Below are 22,254 nucleotides of genomic sequence, written 5' to 3' on the forward strand. Positions count from 1 at the left end.
CTGCTCTCTGCCAGTGTAGGCATGGGAGGGCACAGTCATTCAGGCCTATGATGCTGGGCAGTTTGCCTGTGTCAACCGTCTGGGGCTCTGACACTCAAACTGGAGGAAGTCCTAACTAAGTGAAGGGAACTAACGTGTGCTCCAGGCTTTTCACAAGACACCTCGCGTACTTTTAAAGCAAACTTGTGAAGGTGATGTCCTCACTCTATGACCCAGGAGATGGATGTTGTGCAGTAGACTCAGTGGGTCTGGGTTTCCAGTCCTTGACTGACTCCTGGGAGACAACCTCTAAGCCCTTGGAACATCCTACCTGATAATAATGTCTCTGTATACCTGTGGCTTTGGGCCACACCAGATATTTTATGCTAACAAAATGATTTATGGTGAATGCATTTTTGTTCACCATGGGCCTGGGCCATGCTGGATCAGTTTGACTTTTCAGGGGTTGGAGAACTGGAGACTAAGTAGTTAAGGTCAATCACAGGAGCTCTCTCTGTCCTTCTGACTAATCCCCGATTAAATCCCTGGATGTCAAGGCTCAGGTGAGTTTCTCTGGCTGGGAATGCTTCATATATATTGTCACACAACGTTGCTGGGAGAATTAAGTACTGCCCATACTACTCCACTGAGGACAGTGGGAAGCTTGCTTGCATCTTGTCTCTCCTGAACTCTCGCTGCACGCTTTTTTCCTTTGATGATTTTAATCTGTATCCTTTCACTGTAATAAACCATAACCATGAATGTAAAAGCTTTCCTAAGATCTGTAAGTCCTAATGAATCTCCAAACCTGAGGGTGGTCTTGAGGACTCCTGACACAGAGGGAAGTTACTTTTACAGAGAAGAATCTGACTCCAGAGGCTGTGATCTCTGACTATGCCCCAGTGCTATAATACCAGCAAAGCCAGGCAAACCGGATATTGTCAATTTCTCTTTGAGATATTTTGTTTTACATAAAAACTAGGAACCAGATGGGAGGGGAAGAGCAAAGCAGACTTATTTAGATACTAATTCTAGTCAAACTATGATGGAATAGCTACTCCAAGAGAGTCTTATGTTCTTGTAAGTTATATCTTACCTCTAAATGTGTTTTTGCAAGACTCTTCCATTTTCCAAAATAGTGCCCCTCTCTCTCCTACTTGCTGATTGTAAATAAAAGAATCATTTTGTAGGGACTTCCCTGGTGGCGCAGTGGTTGAGAGTCTGCCTGCCAATGCAGGGGACACCGGTTTGATCCCTGGTCGAGGAAGATCCCACATGATGCGGAGCAACTAAGCCCGTGCGCCACAACTACTGAGCCTGCGCTCTAGAGCCCACAAGCCACAACTACTGAAGCCTGCGCGCCTAGAGCCTGTGCTCTGCAACAAGAGAAGCCAACGCAATGAGAAGCCCGCGCACCGCAATGAAGAGTAGCTCCCGCTCACTGGAACTAGAGAAAAAGCCCATGAGCAGCAACCAAGACTCAATGCAGCCAAAAAAATAAAATTAAAATTAAAATTAAAAAAGAAAAGAATCATTTTGTATATTTTTCCCTTAGAAGATTAATTTAGCTGTTAGCCAGATGCCAAGTGGAGATGTTTGAATTCTGGTAAGCCAGAGACATGGATACAGGGCCTTGTCACCAGCTTGTCAGTGCGCGTGGCAGTGACTGACTGTGGGGATTGTCCCCAATCCACTTTCTCCTTCTTCTGTCGTTATAGAGCCCCGGATTTAGCTTGGCACTTGGTTGCTCAAATAGGAACTGCATTTTCTGGCTTTCCTTGCAGTTAGATGAGGCTATGGGAATAAGTCCTGGCCAACAGCCGGAGTGGAAGTAGTGTGCCTTCCAGGAGAATGGAATGCCCTTGCTGTCCCCTCTTTCTCCCTTCTTGTTGGAAGAAATGTGGATATGGTGGTGAACCACCTGAACTATGTGGCTAAGTGCTAAAGATGCTGGAGCAACAACAAGGAAGGAGTCTAGACTTCGGAAACATGGAGCTACCATATCCATCCTGCACTTTTAGGTAAGAGAGAAAACCCTCCCTTTTTAAAGACATTCTTATTCAGTGTCTCTGCTGCAGCAACTCAACCTACATCCTAATTAATAGAGTTGCTCTAGATATCTGGGTTCATAAAACTGCCTTAGACCTGTTCAGTTCTGTGGCCCTTGCAGCACCCATTACATAATATGAGGTACCTATTCTTGCAGATTGTGACTTATGTTCTTTACAGGGAGATATTTCTATCTCATAAATGTTCTCATTTTCCCTTATACTAGGAAGAGCTTGGCAAAAGATATCACCGGGTTTCAGCATCCTCTGGTCCATAGCTTCAGAGGTTTAACACTATCTAACAGTACACCTGTTGTTCTCTGAGTTTCCCAGCTGTTCACAGTTCCTCTGATTTCTGACATCATTTGAAACACAACATGTATTTCTGGAATTGCTTTTACCCTTTCTGCCCTGGGATATTAAAACCCACGTCTGCAGCTTCCATGCCAGACAGCTGCTGTCTCTCTTATCCTGCCATTTGGACTATTAAAATATTAATTTATTTTTTAAAGGTTATAAATTATAGAAAATTTTGGGAAAAAACCCAACTCCCATATGATCAGTATTATAATATTCTTGTATTTCCTTCCAGTCTTTTTATAAGCATCTTTTTTTTTAAAACACTGTCTACATTAAAATTATCTTATGCTCTTTTCATTTATTGTATCACAGCATTTTCCCATGTTGTTATCTAGTCTTCATGGCCACCATCTTTTACAGCTGTATTATGTTCCATCAAGTGAATGTATTATACTTGACCTAACTGGATCCTATTGCTTGATATTCAGGCTTCTTTCAGTAGTGCTACATGGTTTGAAGAGTATGTGGATGCAATTCAGCTGGGGAGAGCTTAGATCCTTCCCTTCCATAGCAGCCTGGTTATTTGACACACCTATTAGTTTAGCCAGAAGTTCTGTTGGCCAACTTGCCTGAAGAACATGCGGATTTTCTAAGTTTATGTTTGGCTTTGTTAATTTGTACAATAAGACAGCACAATACTCATGTTCTAAAATTTAAGGACAACTTTTGCTTATGTTTATATAAAACCAGATGGTCTTTCATTTATTTTTATTTCAAAAAGGCAAGGAATTTGTTCCTCTGGAAGATTAGCTGGGAAAACATGGAAAAAAATAAGCATTGTTTGTAAAGGTCAGGAGTGGGATCAGGGGAATGAAAACAAAAATGAACCTAGAGTTTTGACAATCCCTTCCATTTTCTTTCCTAAAGTTGTAGTTTTCAACCCTAGGTGCCCATCAGAATCACATGGGGATGATTTTAGAAAAGTATTGATCCCTAAGCCCTATCCTCACAGATTCTGATTTAATTAATCTATGTTGGGGCCCATGCATGTGCAGCTAGGGTTAGCATCCACTGTCCTAAAGGGTTTGGACAAATAATATGGAAAACTATTCAGCCTCACTAGCCATCAAAGAAATGTCTATAACTGAGCATTAAAAATCATAGAATAAGTTGAGCAAAAGAAGTCAGACACAGGACTTCCCTGGTGGCACAGTGGTTAAGAATCCGCCTGCCAATGCAGGGGACACAGGTTCGAGCCCTGGTCTGGGAAGATCCCACATGCTGCGGAGCAACTAAGCCCATGAGCCACAACTACTGAGCCTGTGCTCTACAGCCCGTGAGCCACAACTACTGAGCCCACGTGCCACAACTACTGAAGCCCCCGTGCCTACAGCCCATGCTCCACAACAAGAGAAGCCACCACAATGAGAAGCCCACGCACCTCAACGAAGAGTAGCCCCCGCTCACCACAACTAGAGAAAACCCACGCACAGCAACGAAGACCCAACGCAACCAAAAATAAATAAATTTATTTTTTAAAAAAAGTCAGACACAAAAGATCACACGCAGTATAATTCCATTTTGATGAAATTCTAGGAGAAGCAGAAATCAGAAGAGTGGATGCCTGGGAGGAGGTGGAGGAGCAAGAGATACAGACTGACAGCAAAAAGGTAGGAGAGAAATTAAAGGGATAATGGAAATGTTCTGTATCTTGATTGGGCTAGTGGTTAGGTGGGTGTATACATTTGTCAAAACTCATCAAACAGTACACTTGTCAAAACTCATCAAATTGTACATTTAAAATCGGTGTATATGTAAATTATACCTCACTTAAAAGAAAGAACACTGGGGAAAGTTTCATCAGAGCCCTCCCCCACCTAAAGTAGCACCCAATGCAAATTCGGATGTGGTGAAATTGTTACTCATATAATGACGGCAGAAAATTTTGGTAGGATGCTTCTGAATGTTTGATAATACATTTTATGATCCATAGCTCCAGCTTTTGGACTAGTAATTCCACACCTAGGAATTTACTCTATAAAAATAATTTTTAAAATGAAAAATATATGTACAAAAATGGTTTTTTTTTACTTTGAATGAAAACATCAATCACAGGACCAGTGGATAATTCTTAACTAAATCTGGGCTATGTTGTGAGGGTTGATTCCAGCAGGTCTAGAATTAGCCTGAGCTGTTTTGCTAAAGTTCTTGCTTGGCGCTGACCACTGGTCAAGGAATGAAATACACTGATTAAAACAGTGTTGCTTTGCAACCAAAGGTCTGGAGTTTCAGAAAATGGTTTTTAAATCATTATCATGACTACCATCAACATAGTAGGTGAGTGAGAACATAAGAGAATAAGAAACTTCAACCTATAGAAAGAATAGAGCAGAGGGGCGCAGAGCTCGGAGCAGAGAGGTGGGTCATGGAGAAAAACTAAAAATAAGTAGATATAATAACAGCTGTGTGCTAGACACTGTTCTAAGTAAACGCTTTACATATATTCATTCGGTTAATTCTCATAACAACTTTATGCGATAGGAATGGCTATTTTGTCCATATTAAAGATGAGATACCTCAGGCACAGAGAGGTTATTTAACTTGCCCAAGGTCACAGCTAGTTCCTAGTAGAACCAGTAATTATATCCAAGCAATATGGCTCCAGAGTCCATAGTCTGAACTACTAAGCTACATTTCAGAGAGGAGGAGAGCGGGAGGAATCTGGTAGGATGATGACCAGGGAATGGAAGAAAGAGCAGGTAGTTTGGGAACATAAAGTTTTATTGAGCACCTGTTATATACCAGGGCCTGTGGATAAAAGGATGAGTAAGACCTTGGCCCATGTCCTTTAAAACCTACAGTCTGGTGAGGAAGACAGGTGTCACGTTATTTCACAACAACATGGCAAGTTCTTAAATAATTACAGAGAGCCATGTACAAAGGGCTACAGGAACACAAAGAGTGACACCTCACTCAACCCAGGCCGGAGGTGTCAAGAAAGGCTTCTTGAGGAGGTGACTCCTAGGCTGAGAATGAAGAGTTGAAATAGGGAGAGCGTGGTCCAGACTGAGGAAAGTACGCGAGGGAAAAAGAAGGCTGAAGGCAAGTGAGGGGGTATATTTGGGGAAGAGCAAGATGTTAGATACCACTAGAGCTCAATAAATAGTAATTCCCTTCCCCCTCCCTCTCTTGGGAAGAAATGAGGTCCCACATCTCCCTAGGAAAAGCCCTATAGATAGAACTTCTGGGAACGAAGGAAAACGGTGTTGGCGTTCTTGAAAGGTCACTTCTACGAGCATCCCCTGCTCTGGCTCCCTAAGAAGTAGCTCACAGTCTTCTAAAGGGAACTTGTTTTTGTTTACCTCACATGGACATCAAGCTGCTTCAAAAATTGTCCATACTCTTCACGTAGAGCTTCCTTCTCCTGCTGCAACCCAGACAGCTTCTCTGACAATTCCTGGTTGCTCTTGAGCTGCTGAAAAACATTTTAAAAAATGGGAATACTCTGCTGAATAAAGGTTTGATGTTGACGAAATGTAAACTGGCAAAGCCTTTCTGCTGAAAAAGGCTTATGGAAATCATAGTAGCGTCCTGTGACTTTGCACTTCCAGAATTCCCGAAAGCCAATAGCTCTTTTCCTTGACTTTTGTTCCCCCAACCTTTCCAGTAGTTTTGTGAGCATTTAATTCCACACATAGAAAGTTTTCCAGCTTGAAGTAGAGTGAAAGCTGTGTTCCTGACCTAACCCTGACTAATAAAGTATTTGGTTCTAGAAGTGGCTCCGGGGAGTCTGGACTTGGTATCTGAGCTGGTTGGATTTGAAGGCAGTTTAATCTTGTCACTAATACTAGTAATCCATGACAGAAAAGTTGATTAAATTATAATATAGTTGCTTGTGGTGAAGTGCTTTGGCAGACCACAGGACTGCTACAAAGTTACAGAGGCACTGAGAACTCCAAGGAGTGTGGGGTGGCTAGCCGCACCTGACCATGTTAATGAGCCTCAGAGGAGAAAATGTCCAACTTGGGATTTAATTATTGGAACAAGGCATACTCAGAGACCTACAGCACGTCCTTCATGTAGGCAGCAGGTCAATATATCCAAAACCCAAATTTCATCAAGTAGGTTGCAGAATTGCAGCATAAGTTGATTTCATAGCCTTGCCACATCTCTTATGTGAAAAATAGTGCTTTATTTGGAAATACATGCAAATCTGAGAATTGGGAACGAGAACATCCGACAGCATTCCAATAACTTTGAGCACCCTGGACCTAGAAATCCTACCGAGCCCCTCTTATCAGCATAAGCAGTCCTGCTGTCTCAGGAGATTAACCACTCTTGCATCGAGGACTCTACTGACTCCACCTGAGGCAGCTACCTGTGCAAGGATACCTATTATTCTTAACACCCACCCTATACCACTACCGCTTCTCTTTGCCTCCAATCCTACAACTAGAGTCAGATCCCAGCCCATCCTGGGGAGTGGGGGTTGAGTATAGGGACTGACCTAGGAGGACTGCCATATTGAAAGAATGGAAAGATTCTGCCAAATTAAATTGGCAGAAACCTGAGGAATACAGGTAGGTCTGTATTTGTAGGGCATTATACTAGGGAGAAAGGAATATAATGTTGAATAGGCTGAATTTATTGACATGGATGCACTTACCAGAGATTCAGGATTTAATGTGTTAATTTTAACATCTAACGTGACTTTAATAGTTTGCTTGGTTGGTGGACTGAAACTTGGACTCAACAGTGACCTGTGTTAAATGACATTAAGATGCCATACTTCCTTGGTATAAGAGAGGAAAGAATCCAAAGTCTTAAGTAGATAGGAAGTTTGGAGTAGATTTGTCATGGGTGACCTGCTCACCCACCTCATCACTATGACCCACACATCACTCAGAAGACACTCCTCTCACCAAGGCTTTGCCAAATACACTGGTGAGTGGAGCACCAGATTCCTTGAAATGCTCTATCATGCTCTCCTACTGAGGATGATGGTGGGAGATGCCAAATTGAAGGCCAGATTTTAGTGGGGATGATGGTACTGCAGCGTGTCAGAGGTCAAGTGGCAATGTTTAACCCCCTGATACGAGGTGGGCATTATTACTCTTATTAGATAATAGGGCCAGAGATTTAACCAAATGGTTTGACTCATAGCAATCTTTGGTTGTAGTTAATTGCTCACAGTGATTACAGGACTAAAATAGATGAACAGCCTATTAAAGTTTTACTTGAGTTGTATTTTTAAATAAATGAATAAATAAATAAATGCACCTGGGTCTGGTGAACAGAGGCCCAATTTGAATGACAACAATGGAGAGTAATGGCCTCTTACTCAATCCCCAGACCTGAGTCAGTTCAGACCCAGGGTCCTTTTGCTAGGTTGTCTTTAGGAAGAACCTTGTGTGTGATGCTGCCACAAGCATGTGATCTTCTCCCAAGCCTTCCCCAAAGAGGTCTGTGGCCTTTTACCCAGGTGACTGGGCATTGGAGAAAGGGAACTATCTAGACTTTGGGGGAATTACGTACAGTACAGTGGTTCTTACTCAACACTAATACCTTGGAACCCAAAATGAGACTAAGGTTCACAATTCAGAGTGGGGGCTTAAGGAAGTAAGGTGGAAAATGGAGTTTGAACACACAAAGTGTCTTAGAGTATGTCTGCAGTGATTCATTAGCTCAGTGTAGGTTTCATGATGGGCCTAGTGCGTTTGTGAATCTCCTCAGTGATTATTCCCCAATTCTTGAATGTATAGTCAAACTAGACAATCTGGAATAGCAGATTCTCTTTGTTGGCTTTCTGACCTGAGGGCTATTGATGGTAGAAAAGGCCAAGTGCTTGGAATGCCTCTTCAGAGTCTAGAATCAACTTATACCACCTTTGCCTTCAACCCATTTATCAAGCAACCTTCAAGGCTGTATGGTTTTAGTGGTGCCCAAAGCAAAACAAAGATCTGTGCTGTGCCAGGCTGCAGTGCAAACTGCTTTGCCACTTGGGCTTTATGACCCAAAGTTGCTCCAAGTTCCTATGGCAGCTGAGGAAGCAATACAGAGCCTCTGGAAAACTGTAGTTTAATGTTATGATTTGGGAGGAAAGTCATCTCTCCTCCCATAATAACTCTTTGCCTTTTGAGAAAGGTCCTTGCTTGTGACTGGCCCTGGTGGAGACTGAATGGTTGGCTGTGAGAAATCAAGTATCAAGTAACCTGAGCTGCCCTTCCTGAAACGAGGTGTTCTATTATCCACTGAGCATTGAGCTGGGCATGTGCAGTAGTACTCCATCCTCAAACAGAATTGCTATGTAAAATACTGAGCCCAAGCAGGTCCTTAAGGTTCCAAGCTGCATTAGCAAGTGGTACTTACTTCTATTGCATCACCACCTCTCTCAACCCAAACCTATGGCCTAATGGGGAGTTCTCTATGACCAGTTAGCCAAGGAAGAATAAATTCGGTCCTGATGTACGTATGATTCTGTACAATATGCAGCAACCACTAAGCTGGGACGAAGTGAGAGAGTGGCATTGACCTATATACACTACCAAATGTAAAATAGATAGCTAGCGGGAAGCAGCTGCATTGAACAGGGAGATCAGCTCAGTGCTTTGTGACCATCTAGAGGGGTGGGATAGGGAGGATGGGACGGAGACGCAAAAGGGAGGGGATATGGGGATATATGTATATGTATAGCTGATTCACTTTGTTATACAGCAGAATCAAACACAACATTGTAAAGCAATTATACTCCAATAAAGCTGTTAAAAAAAAAAAAAGTAGGGCTGCTGTGGCATACAGCCCCAACTGAGGGGTAGCCCTTAAGACCAGGGGGAAGGGAAGTCTCAGTGGGCAAAGCTTGTGTTCACTTTGCCTGGAAAGGGAGATGTTCAGAGGCATGGACCTATGCTAATTTATAGAAAGTTTCTAATAGTTTGGCCAGATGATCAGGGATTTGGAAAGCATAATATTGGAGGACTGATGAAAAAGAGGCCTGGAAAAGGGGCCTGGACTAGAAATGCTGTCCAATTAGTGGGAATGTTCTATGTCTGCACTCTCCAACATGGTGGTCACTTGCCATCTGTGGCTACTGAACACATGAAACGTGCCTAGTGTGTCTGAGGAACTGAATTTTTAATTTTATGTAATTTTAATTAACTTAAATTTAGATAGGCACATGTGGCTAGTTGACACAATATTAGACAGCACAGGCCTAGAGTGTGAACATATATGTGTTACATGTGTTTCTGCTCAGCAGAGGGCTTCCACAGAAGAGGTGGCTCTCAATAATCAGGTGGAAAAAATAGTACATTCTGGATGTCACTTAGCCTCTTTTTCTATCCCCTATTTGCTCATTCAGTGGGCTCACGTACAAAGTGCATGGGGGCAGGAATATATTTTATAAGGAGTCACCAAGGCTAATCCACTCAACATGCTAAAAGCACAGATCAATGTTGAGCAACTGTTATGGCACCATCCACTGGGGGGCCAGGCAGTCACCTGGTAGTAGGTTTATTATACTGGACCCCTTCCACCATGCAGAGAACAACAATTTGTCCTCAGTGAAAGAGACACTCATTTTATTTTATTTTATTTTTGTTCTTTTCATTAATTTTTATTGGAGTAGAGTTGATTTACAATGTTGTTAGTTTCTTGCTGTACAGCAAAGTGATTCAATCATACGTATATATATATCCACTCTTTTTTAGATTTCCTTCCCATTTAGGTCACCACAGAGCACTGAGTAGAGTTTCCTGTGCTATAGAGTAGGTTCTCATTAGTTATCTATTTTATACATAGTAAGGAAACACTCATTTTAGATATGGATTTACTTTCTCTGTCCACAATACTTTTGCCAGGACCACCATCTGTGGACTTACCAAATTCTTTATTTCTTGTCATGATATATACCACACAACATGGCTTCTGACCAAGAAAATCATTTTACAGTAAGAGAAGTGAAACAGAGGCTCATATATATGAGAGTCATTGGTCTCACCATATATCCCACTATCCAGTAAAAAAAACCAACCTGCAAAACAGTGGAAAGACCTATGGAAGATGTAGTTATGATGCTGGCTAGGTGAAAACATCTTTTGAGGTTCAGTGGTGTCTGATAAGATGATGTCTAAACTTTTAACCATTGATTGATATATGATGCTCTTTCTCTCAGAGCCAGAATATGGGAAAGAAACCAAGAGCTGGAATGGGAGTGGCTTTTCAAACCTATACCTCATTGGCAAAACATGTGTTATTGTATTATTGGTAGTTAACTTATAATTAAGTTTTAAAGTTAGTATATCCATGTGGATTGAGACTGAAGAAGCAGCAATTAACATTACCCCCAAATGACCACAGATGCTGCTGGGACTCTGAGAAGTTAAGTGTATCAGTGAAACAGGAGGCAGGGCACAACCTTTAAAAGAATGACATAGCTGTTGAGGATACGACAAAAACTGGTTGGAACCGATTAGGTCAAAGATGGCAGAAGATTCGACTTCCAGTAGACTTTGAGCCTCATTATATGCTCGTTGTAATTAGCTAAACGACATACCCACAGGTGCCGTGACAGTTCTGAGGCCAACCATAAAAGTCCAAAAAGTGGGCAGTCGCCCAATTCCTGCAAATCCCTGTCCCTTCTCCAAAATAGTTGGAATAATCCTCCCACTCATTAGCCTATGAAATTACCCAGCCTATAAAAATTAACCACGTCATATTTCGGGGCCTCTCACCTTCTGAGATGGCCCACACTCTGTCTGTGGAGTGAGTTTCTCCCAGGGCTGCTCTGGCCTTTTGAGATGGACTGCATTCTGTCTATGGAAAATGTTTCTCTCTAAATAAATCCATTTCTTACCTATCACTTTGTTATCCACTGAATTCTTTCTGAGATGAGACAGAAGAACCTCAGCTTCATTAAGTCCTGAGACCAGGTGTGTGATCTCAATTAAGACAGTGGGCTCAAGTCCCAGTCTGGGTTTTGGCTGGGTTCAAGTCCCAATCTGAGTTGTGCGATTTCATTTTCATTTATATGAGTGATAGTGCATCCTATTAGGGGAAAGCATACTATTCTTCATTTTTTTTTAAAAAAAATTTTAATTTAATTTAATTTTTTTAATACAGCAGGTTCTTATTAGTTATCTATTTTAAACATATTAGTTTATATATGTCAATCCCAATCTCCCAATTCATCCCACCACCAGCCAACCCCTCCCGGCCCGCCCCCCCGCCACCGTCGCTTTCCACCCTAGGTGTCCATATGTTTGTTCTCTACATCTGTGTCTCTATTTCTGCCCTGCAAACAGGTTCATCTATACCAGTTTTCTAGGTTCCACATATGTGTTAATATACGATATTTGTTTTTCTCTTTCTGACTTACTTCACTCTGTATGACAGTCTCTAGATCCATCCACGTCTCTACAAATGACCCAATTTCGTTCCTTGTTATGGCTGAGTAATATTCCGTTGTATATATGTACCACATCTTCTTTATCCATTCGTCTGTCAATGGGCATTTAGGTTGCTTCCATGACCTGGCTATTGTAAATAGTGCTGCAATGAACACTGGGGTGCATGTGTCTTTTTGAATTATGGTTTTCTCTGGGTATATGCCCAGTAGTGGGATTGCTGGGTCATATGGTAATTCTATTTTTAGTTTTTTAAGGAACCTCCACACTGTTCTCCATAGTGGCTGTATCAATTTACATTCCCACCAACAGTGCAAGAGGGTTCCCTTTTCTCCACACCCTCTCCAGCATCTGTTGTCTGTAGATTTTCTGATGATGCCCATTCTAACTGGTGTGAGGTGATACCTCATTGTAGTTTTGATTTGCATTTCTCTAATAATTAGTGATGTTGAGCAGTTTTTCATGTGCTTCTTGGCCATCTCTATGTCTTTTTTGGAGAAATGTCTATTTAGGTCTTCTGCCCATTTTTTGGTTGGGTTGTTTGTTTTTTTTAATATTGAGCTGCATGAGCTGTTTATATATTTTGGAGATTAGTCCTTTCTCCGTTGATTAGTTTGCAAATATTTTCTCCCATTCTGAGGGTTGTCTTTTTGTCTTGTTTGCAGTTTCCTTTGCTTTGCAAAAGCTCTAAAGTTTCATTAGGTCCCATTTGTTTATTTTTGTTTTTACTTCCATTTCTCTAGGAGGTGGATCAAAAACGATCTTGCTGTGATTTATGTCAAAGAGTGTTCTTCCTATGTTTTCCTCTAAGAGTTGTATAGTGTCCAGTCTTACATTTAGGTCTCTAATCCATTTTGAGTTTATTTTTGTGTATGGTGTTAGGAAGTGTTCTAATTTCATTCTTTTACATGTAGCTGTCCAGTTTTCCCAGCACCACTTATTGAAGAGGCTGTCTTTTTTCCACTGTATATCCTTGCCTCCTTTGTCATAGATTAGTTGACAATAGGTGTGTGGGTTTATCTCTGGGCTTTCTATCCTGTTCCATTGATCTATATTTCTGTTTTTGTGCCACCACCATATTGTCTTGTTTACTGTAGCTTTGTAGTATAGTCTGAAGTGAGGGAGTCTGATTCCTCCAGCTCCATGTTTTCCCCTCAGACTGCTTTGGCTATTTGGGGTCTTTTGTGTCTCCATACAAATTTTAAGATTTTTTTGTTCTAGTTCTGTAAAAAATGCCACTGGTAATTTGATAGGGATTGCATTGAATCTGTAGATTGCTTTGGGTAGTATAGTCCAATATTTTCACAATATGGATTCTTCCAATTCAAGAACATGGTATATCTCACCAACTGTTTGTGTCATCTTTGATTACTTTCATCAGTGTCGTACAGTTTTCTGAGTACAGGTCTTTTACCTCCTTAGGTAGGTTTATTCCTAGGTATTTTATTCTTTTTGTTGCAATGGTGAATGGGATTGTTTCCTTAATTTCTCTTTCTGATCTTTCATTGTTAGTGTCTAGGAATGCAAGAGATTTTTGTGCATTAATTTTGTATCCTGCAACTTTACCAGATTCATCGATTAGCTCTAGTAGTTTTCTGGTGGCACCTTTAGGATTCTCTATGTATAGTATCATGTCATCTGCAAACAGTGACAGTTTTACTTCTTCTTTTCCAATTTGGATTCCTTTTATTTCTTTTTCTTCTCTGATTGCCATGGCTAGGACTTCCAAAACTATGTTGAATAATGGTGGCAAGAGTGGACATCCTTGTCTTGTTCAAGATCTTAGAGGAAATGCTTTCAGTTTTCACCATTGAGAATGATGTTTGCTGTGGGTTTGTCGTATATGGCCTTTATTATGTTGAGGTAGGTTCCCACTATGCCCACTTTCTGGAGAGTTTTTATCATAAATGGGTGTTGAATTTTGTCAAAAGCTTTTTCTGCATTTATTGAGATGATCATATGGTTTTTATTCTTCAATTTGTTAATATGGTGTATCACATTGATTGATTTGCATATACTGAAGAATCCTTGCATCCCTGGGGTAAATCCCACTTGATCATCGTATATGATCCTTGTAATGTGTTGTTGGATTTTGTTGAGGACTTTTGCATCTATATTCATCAGTGATATTGGTCTATAATTTTCTTTTTTTGTAGTATCTTTGTCTGGCTTTGGTATCAGGGAGATGGTGGCCTCATAGAATGAGTTTGGGACTGTTCCTTCCTCTGCAATTTTTTGGAAGAGTTTGAGAAGGGTGGGTGTTAGCTCTTCTCTAAATGTTTGATAGAATTCACCTGTGAAGCCATCTGGTCCAGGACTTTTGTTTGTTGGAAGATTTTTAAGCACAGTTTCAATTTCATTACTTGTGATTGGTTTATTCATATTTTCTATTTCTTCCTGGTTCAGATTTGGAAGGTTATACATTTCAAAGAAGTTGTCCATTTCTTCAATGTTGTCCATTTTATTGGCATATAGTTGCTTGTAGTAGTCTCTTAGGATGCTTTGTATTTCTGTGGTGTCTGTTGTAACTTCTTCTTTTTCATTTCTAATTTTATTGATTTGAGTCCTCTCCCTCTTTTTCTTGATGAGTCTGGCTAAAGGTTTATCAATTTTGTTTATCTTCTCAAAGAACCAGCTTTTAGTTTTATTGATCTTTGCTATTGTTTTCTTTGTTTCTATTTCTTTTATTTCTGCTCTGATCTTTATGATTTCTTTCCTTCTACTAACTTCGGGTTTTGTTTGTTTTTCTTTCACTAGTTCCTTTAGGTGTAAGGTTAGATTGTTTATTTGAGATTTTTCTTGTTTCTTGAGGTAGGCTTGTATTGCTAAAAACTTCCCTCTTAGAACTGCTTTTGATGCATCCCGCAGGTTTTGGATCATTGTGTTTTCATTATCATTTGTCTCTAGGTATTCTTTGATTTCCTCTTTGATTTCTTCAGTGATCTCTTGGTTATTTAGTAACGTATTGTTTAGCCTCCATATGTTTGTGTTTTTTATCTTTTTTTCCCTGTAATTGATTTCTAATTTCATAGCTTTGTGGTCAGAAAAGATGCTTGATATGATTTCAATTTTCTTAAATTTACTGAGGCTTGATTTGTGACCCAAGATGTGATCTTTCCTGGAGAATGTTCCGTGTGCCCTTGAGAAGAAAGTGTAATCTGCTGTTTTTGGATAGAATGTCCTATAAATATCAATTAAATCTATCTGGTCTATTGTGTCATTTAAAGCTTGTGTTTCCTTATTAATTTTCTGTCTGGGTGATCAGTCCATTGGTGGAAGTGAGGTGTTAAAGTCCCCCACTATTATTGTGTTACTGTTGATTTTATAGCTGTTAGCAGTTGCCTTATGTATTGAGGAGCTCCTATGTTGGGTGCATATATATTTATAATTGTTATATCTTCTTCTTGGATTAATCCCTTGATCATTATGTAGTGTCCTTCCCTGTCTCTTGTAACATTCCTTATTTTAAAGTCTATTTTATCTGATATAAGTATCAGCTTTCTTTTGATTTCCATTTGCATGGAATATCTTTTTCCATCCCCTCACTTTCAGTCTGTATGTGTCCCTAGGTCTGAAGTGGGTCTCTTGTAGACAGCATATATATGGGTCTTGTTTTTGTATCCATTCAGCGAGCCTGTGTCTTTTGGTTGGAGCATTTAATCCATTCACGTTTAGGGTAATTATTGATATGTATGTTCCTAGTACCATTTTCTTAATTGTTATGGGTTTGTGTCTGTAGGTCCTTTTCTTCTCTCGTGTTTTCCGTTTAGAGAAGTTCCTTTAGCATTTGCTGTAGAGCTGGTTTGGTGGTGCTGAATTCTCTTAGCTTTTGCTTGTCTGTAAAACTTTTGATTTCTCAGTTGAATCTGAATGAGATCCTTGCCAGGTAGAGTAATCTTAGTTGTAGGTTCTTCCCTTTCATCACTTTAAATATATCATGCCACTCCCTTCTGGCTTGTAGGGTTTCTGCTGAGAAATCAGCTGTTAACCTTATGGGAGTTCCCTTGTATGTTATTTGTTGTTTTTCCCTTGTTGCTTTCAATAATTTTCCTTTGTTTTTAATTTTTGTCAATTTGATTACTATGTTTCTCAGTGTGTTTCTCCTTGGGTTTATCCTGCCTGGGAGTCTCTGTGCTTCCTGGACTTGGGTGGCTATTTTTTTTCCCATGTTATGGAAGTTTTTGACTATAATCTCTTCAAATATTTTCTCGGGTCCTTTCTCCTCTCTTCTCCTTCTGAGACCCCTATAATGTGAATGTTGTTGCATTTAATGTTGTCCCAGAGGTCTCTCAGGCTGTCTTCATTTATTTTCATTCTTTTTTCTTTATTCTGTTCCATGGCAGTGAATTCCACCATTCTGTCTTCCAGGTCACTTATCTGTTCTTCTCCCTCAGTTATTCTGCTATTGATTCCTTCTAGTGTATTTTTCATTTCAGTTATTGTATTGTTCATCTTTGTTTGTTTGTGCTTTAATTCTTCTAGGTGTTTGTTTTTTAATTCTTTAGGTCTTTGTTAAACATTCCTTGCATCTTCCCGATCTTTCCCTCCATTCTTTTTCCGAGGTCCTGGATCATCTTCACTATCATTATTCTGAATTGTTTTTCTGGAAGGTTGCCTATCTCCACTTCATTTAGTTGCTTTTCTGGGGTTTTATCTTGTTCCTTCATCTGGTATAAAGTCCTCTGCCTTTTCATTTTGTCTATCTTTCTGTGAATGTGGTTTTCCTTCCACAGGCTGGAGAATTGTAGTTCTTCTTGCTTCTCAAGCATACTATACTTCTTATTGTTTATAAGGTTAAATATTGGGTAAAAGGGTTTGTTTGGAAGCTGACTATACAAAGTGGACTGTGACATTGCTTACCAGGGCCCCTATTTTTCTAAGCTGTCCCCTGTGCTGCAAGGTTGGAAGTCTGAAAACATTTCCCAAACTCCCTTGACAGCAGAGTTCCAGTTTGGTTTCTGCAAATGAAAGGCAGCTGCACACAGTTTGGAAAGCACGGGAGAAAGCACAGGAAAAGCCACTGTTCTCCTCTAGCACTACTGGAAGCAGATATGGTAGGGGGTCCCTGGAGAAAGAACCAGGCATGGCTTTCTTGACAGAAGCCATTTTTGGTCTAATCCATTTTGTGATCTAAGCCTGGCCAAAATGCTTGTCCTTGAACAGGTCTCAGTAATTAATGATCTTAAGGGAAGTGAGGGAATTTAAGAACAAAGGAAAAGCAGTCAAGAAACAATAGTTCAGCGATAAATCTAGTCCTAGTTCCTCCTCAAGGGATATACATAACAATTTGATACATGTCTTTGAGTTCTACAGGAAGTAAGACCCCCACCTAGGTGGAGGACAGAATGATGATGTTGACCCTCATGACTTCAGTCAACTAAAGCTTGGACTCTATGGACCTTTGCCCCAATTCTATGCTGAATTCTCCTCTGCTCAAGCTCCTTCATGAATATGCATGTACCCTTAGCTTAAAACTTCCCCAATTTTGCTGTTCAAGGAGACACTGCTTTGGGAGAGAGCCCTGGTGTTCTTACTTGCTGCAAGTAACAAATCCTTCCTTCTCCTGTTCTTTGGCTTGGCTGTATCTTTTGGCTCAACACCTACCAAGAGGCAAATCCAGTATCCGGGTAACACTACCAGGTAGATGAATGGGAAGACAGCAGATGAGACTTTTGTAAGGGCTTCAGGGAGAGTTCCTGCAAATCTCCCACTTTGGTGCTGCAGGAGTTGGTTTCCCTGTGATTTCTGAACTTCTGGATTTATTGAAAGCTGGCAACCTTCTACTTACCCCTACCTCTCCCTTCCAACAGTTCTGTAAGCATGTTATTCCCCGTGTTAAGTTCCTTCTTGCTTGCAATACCTAGAGTAGATTCTGCTTTCCTGACTGAATCCTGACTAAACTTAATGGGTAAAGTGCTAGGCATTCAATAATTATTAGCTCTTATTAGCTATCAATTAGGTCTAAGGGAATAGGGGAACTGAGAAGCATACCTATTTGCTTTCTTACCTCACCAGATTTTCTTTTTTCATATTCCAATTGTTTAAGTTGGGCCTCTTGTTGCTGAATTCTGGATTGTTGCTGAGAACTGGTCATTTCCAGTTGATTCTCTTTATCCTTTAAGATTTTCACTTGCTTTTGTAGCTCATTCATATTCTGATCTAGGAGTTTCCTGAGGGCAATTAATGTACATTAAACCACACTGTGAATTGCAAAGTTCTGCAAAAGAAACTCTTCGACCTAAAATTGTTACACTGGGCACAGGGGATTTTTTTGGTTCACTGAGTTAAGGTAGGTGTCCATAAGATAAAGGGACCAACATCAAAGGAAACTCCTTTGTGACAGAAGCTTTCCTTAGTTTTCTCTCTCACTCCTGAAAACCACCCTATGAAGAAGAAATAATTTTCCTTATTTACCAGAGGAAGCTGTGGCACAGAGAGGTTTAATTAACTTGCTCCAGGTCACACGGCTAGGAAAAGATGGAGGTAGGGCTCTAATTCCAAACTCTTTATTCTTTCTTTCTTTTTTTTTTTGGCCGTGCCCAGGGATCAAACCCATGCCCCCTGCAGTGGAAGCGAGGAGTCTTAACCACTGGACCCTCAGGGAAGTCCCCGGGATTCTATATTCTTTGTACTTGTTCTCAGTGCTTCACGAGTTGAATCCCATCATCTTCTTGCTTTAATATAGGGTTGTTAGTTACAAACACTATTGATACTAATGCACACATGTTAACACTGCTGTAGCATTCTCCTTTATTCTTTTTTTTTTTTTAAATAAATAAATTTATTTATTTATTTTTGGCTGTGTCGGGTCTTCGTTTCTGTGCGAGGGCTTTTCTCCAGTTGCGGCAAGCGGGGGCCACTTTTCATCGCGGTGCAGGGGCCTATCACTATCGCGGCCTCTCCCGTTGCGGAGCACAGGCTCCAGACGCGCAGGCTCAGTAGTTGTGGCTCACGGGCTCAGTTGCTCCGCGGCATGTGGGATCCTCCCAGACCAGGGCTTGAACCCGTGTCCCCTGCATTGGCAGGCGGATTCTCAACCACTGCGCCACCAGGGAAGCCCTCCTTTACTCTTAAGGTAAAGTAAAAATTCTTTTTTTGGACTTTGGGATCTTAGTTCCCTGACCAGGGACTGAACCCACCCGGGCCCTCAGCAGTGTGGGAATTCCTTTAATATGGTTTGTTAGCTAGCTTACCTTTCTAACCTCATTTTCTTGCCACTTCTTCTATCCTCAAACATTTTGTTCCAGGCGAAATGCACTTTTTCACTTCCTGAAACAAGTCATTCTCCACACTTATTCCTCCCCTGCAACTCCAACCTTTTCCCTATCCTCCTCTTCCAGGCCTTCCTTTGCCTGATATTTTCCACTTAGCTTTCCCATAACAACTACTTGACTCTCAGCTTAAATAGCTTTCTTTGAGGAAGGCTTTCTCGAGCTTCCTAGACCAAATTAGGTGTCCCTGCTATGTGTTATCTGAGCATCCTAAACTTCCCTTAGTATAACACTTCTCATACTTCGTTATAGTTACAAAGTCTTATGTGTCAGGATATTAATTATAAAATTATTTTAGGGACTTCCCTGGTGGCACAGTGGTTAAGTCTCCATGCTCCCAATGCAGGGGGCCCGGGTTTGATCCCTGGTCAGGGAACTAGATCCCACATGCATGCTGCAACTAAGAGTTTGCATGCCACAACTAAGAAGCCGGCAAGCCACAACTAAGGAGCTCACCTGCTGCAACCAAGACCCAGCACAACCAAATAAATAAATAAAATATTAAAAAAAATTATTTTATAACAGCAAAAAGTCTAAAAAACATTTTATATAAATTATGATATATCTATGTAACAAAATGCTATACAACTGTTTAAAATATTATGAAACTATAAATCCATAACAGAAAGGTGGAAAATCACAAAATATTTGGAGATTAAACAAACATACTTCTATCTAAACAATACATGTGTCAAAGACAAATCTTAAAATTATTTTAAACTATGTGTATTTTACATGAAAATGAAAACACAACTTATGAAATTTGTGGGATGTGGCAAAAGCAGTGCTTGGAGAGAAACTTATAGCATTAAATGCAAATATTATAAAAGAAGAAAGATTGAAAATCAATAATCTAAGCTTCTATCTTAGGAAACTAGAGAAAGAAGACTAATATAAGCCTAAATAAAGCAGAAGAAAAGAAATAATAAAGATTAGAGGAGAAATCAATAAAATTGAAAACAGGAAAACAGTAGAGAAAAACCATGAAACCAAAGCTGGTTCTTTGAAAAACTCAATAAAATTGATAAACCTCTAGCCAGGCTAGAGAAGACACAAATTACTAATATCAGAAATGAAAGCAGGATCATCATCATCACTACTGATCCTATGGACATTAAAAGGACAATAGAGGGATAGTATGAACAACTTTATGCCCACAAATTGGATAACAGATAAAATGGACCAATTCCTTGAAAGATGCAATCTACTAAAATTTACACAAGGAGAAATAGATAATCTGAACTGGCCTATATCTATTACAGAAATTGAATCAATACTTAATAGCCTTCCAAAAAATAAAGCACTAGGCCCAGATGGTGAATTCTACCAAATATTTAAGGAAGAAATGATACCATTTCTCTACAATCTCTTCCAGAAAAATTGAAGAAGAGGGGACTCTTCCTAACTAATTCTATGAGGCCAGCATAACCTAAGAGCAAAACCAGATAAAGACACTACAAGAAAGGAAAACTATAGACCAATCTCACTCATGAACAAGTCCAAACTCCATAATGTGGCTAGTTAGGCTCAGCATGACCAAGCCTACCTTACCTTTCTAGTCTCTCTCTTTTTTTTTTTTTTTGCCACTTCCCTTATCCCCAAACATTTTTTTCTAGCCAAAATGAATATTCCACTTCGCTGAAGAGAAGAAGATGATGATTTTGACAACAGTAACATCAAATATAGAAATAACAACAATAATAACACCTTGGTAGTAGTGGCTTTGTAAAATGTGTCAACTTGGCTAGGAATTCCTTCCATGTATGTTTCTGGTTAGAGTGGGCTACAAGAGATCTATTTGTGCAAGATTTGGAGGGTGGAAGTGAAGCATTTTTACATTTGGAAAATCAGAGCAGGTGCTTCTGCAGCTCATACTGTTGATGCTTATCTGCTGCTCACCGTGGCGTGAGGTGACAGCTGGGCCTGCAACTGCTCCACCTTCCCTCTCATCCTCCTTCATCTTCTCCATCTCCTGGGCCAGGTGTCTTTTTAGCTCCTTGATGAGGGGGACCAGCTTCTCCCTACTTTATCAAGGTTGGAGGCAGTGAAACTGACCTGGGTTCTAGGCCAGCCTCTGCGGTTCAGCTTGTGCTCATGGGTTCCAGCTCTCCCTCACTTTATATCCATTTTCACTTCCTGACTGGTTGCCCTGCAACTTCAAGTTCCAGCATAAGAAACAAAGATGTCAGCCTTACAGACTGTGTAACCTGTTCCCACAACTGTATAAGACGAGCTCTCTGTAACAAATCTCTTATTATTGATAAATACATATTCCTCCTACTGCTTTTACTTCTTTGTTTGAACCCTGACTGATACAAGTGCTTAGTATGTGCCAGACACTGATACAAGCCAACTGCTATAACTCATCCAATCCACACGCTGATGCTATGAGGTAGGCGTGGACAGGCACAGAGGATAAGAAATTTGCCCAAGGTGATACAGCTACTAAGTGGCTAATAAGATGTCCATGTTATATTGTTAGGTTAAAAATGCAAATTCCAAAGCAACAGAGCAAAATGATTCAACTTAAAAGAAAATAAAACTAGAATAAAAAATATATGCATAAACATAGAAAAATATATGAGAAATACATAGCAACCACTTAAAGTGGTTATTGCTGAAGGGTAAAATTCTGAAGAACGTATGCCTTTTATTTTATATAGCTCTTCAATATTTGAAATTTTATGATAGGCAGTTATATTATAATTATACTTGCTGGAATTTATCCCAAGGAAATAAAGGATATGCATAAAAATTTGGCTAGGAGGGTATATATTATGTTATTGTTTCCTATAGCAAGAAACTGGGAAAAACGTAGATGTCCAACAATAAAGGACTGAGTAAATAAATTATGGCATATTATTAAAATAATGTTCTAGAAGAAGATTCAATGGCAGGTAAACAGATTATACTATTTTAAGTGAAAAAAGTAGGTTACAACATAAATATCTAAATTGGGGTTGCTCTCCTCAGGTTACAAAACAATGTGTACTAGATAGTCTCCTTTGTTGTGGAAAATAACTTCCCTCCATATTTCATTTTCCTATACTTAGTTCACATGTTTCTTCTACACATTTCTTTTTTTTTCTTATTAGTTATCCATTTTATACATATTAGTGTATATATGTCAATCCCAATCTCCCAGTTCATCACACCACCACTCCCCACCACTTTCCCCCCTTGGTGTCCATATGTTTGTTCTCTACATCTGTGTCTCTATTTCTGCCCTGCAAACCGGTTCATCTGTACCAGTTT

The 22,254-nt window shown here is 40.1% G+C and overlaps 1 protein-coding gene across 5 annotated transcripts in view; it reads right to left on the reverse strand.

The window, feature by feature from the left end:
• CCDC30 (coiled-coil domain containing 30) overlaps window positions 1–22,254 on the reverse strand; it is a 156,535-nt gene that overhangs the window by 19,820 nt on the left and 114,461 nt on the right. For all 5 annotated transcript variants that reach the window (XM_082387700.1, XM_082387699.1, XM_082387698.1 and 2 more), the window contains 2 exons: window positions 17,736–17,898; window positions 5,690–5,802 (listed from right to left, as the gene is read on the reverse strand). In XM_082387700.1, the coding sequence (XP_082243826.1) occupies window positions 5,690–5,802; window positions 17,736–17,898 (276 nt within the window). The remainder of the gene's footprint in view (window positions 1–5,689; window positions 5,803–17,735; window positions 17,899–22,254) is intronic.

This window comes from Balaenoptera borealis, assembly GCF_965194805.1.
Source record: "Balaenoptera borealis genome assembly, chromosome: 1".
Lineage (NCBI taxonomy): Eukaryota > Metazoa > Chordata > Mammalia > Artiodactyla > Balaenopteridae > Balaenoptera > Balaenoptera borealis.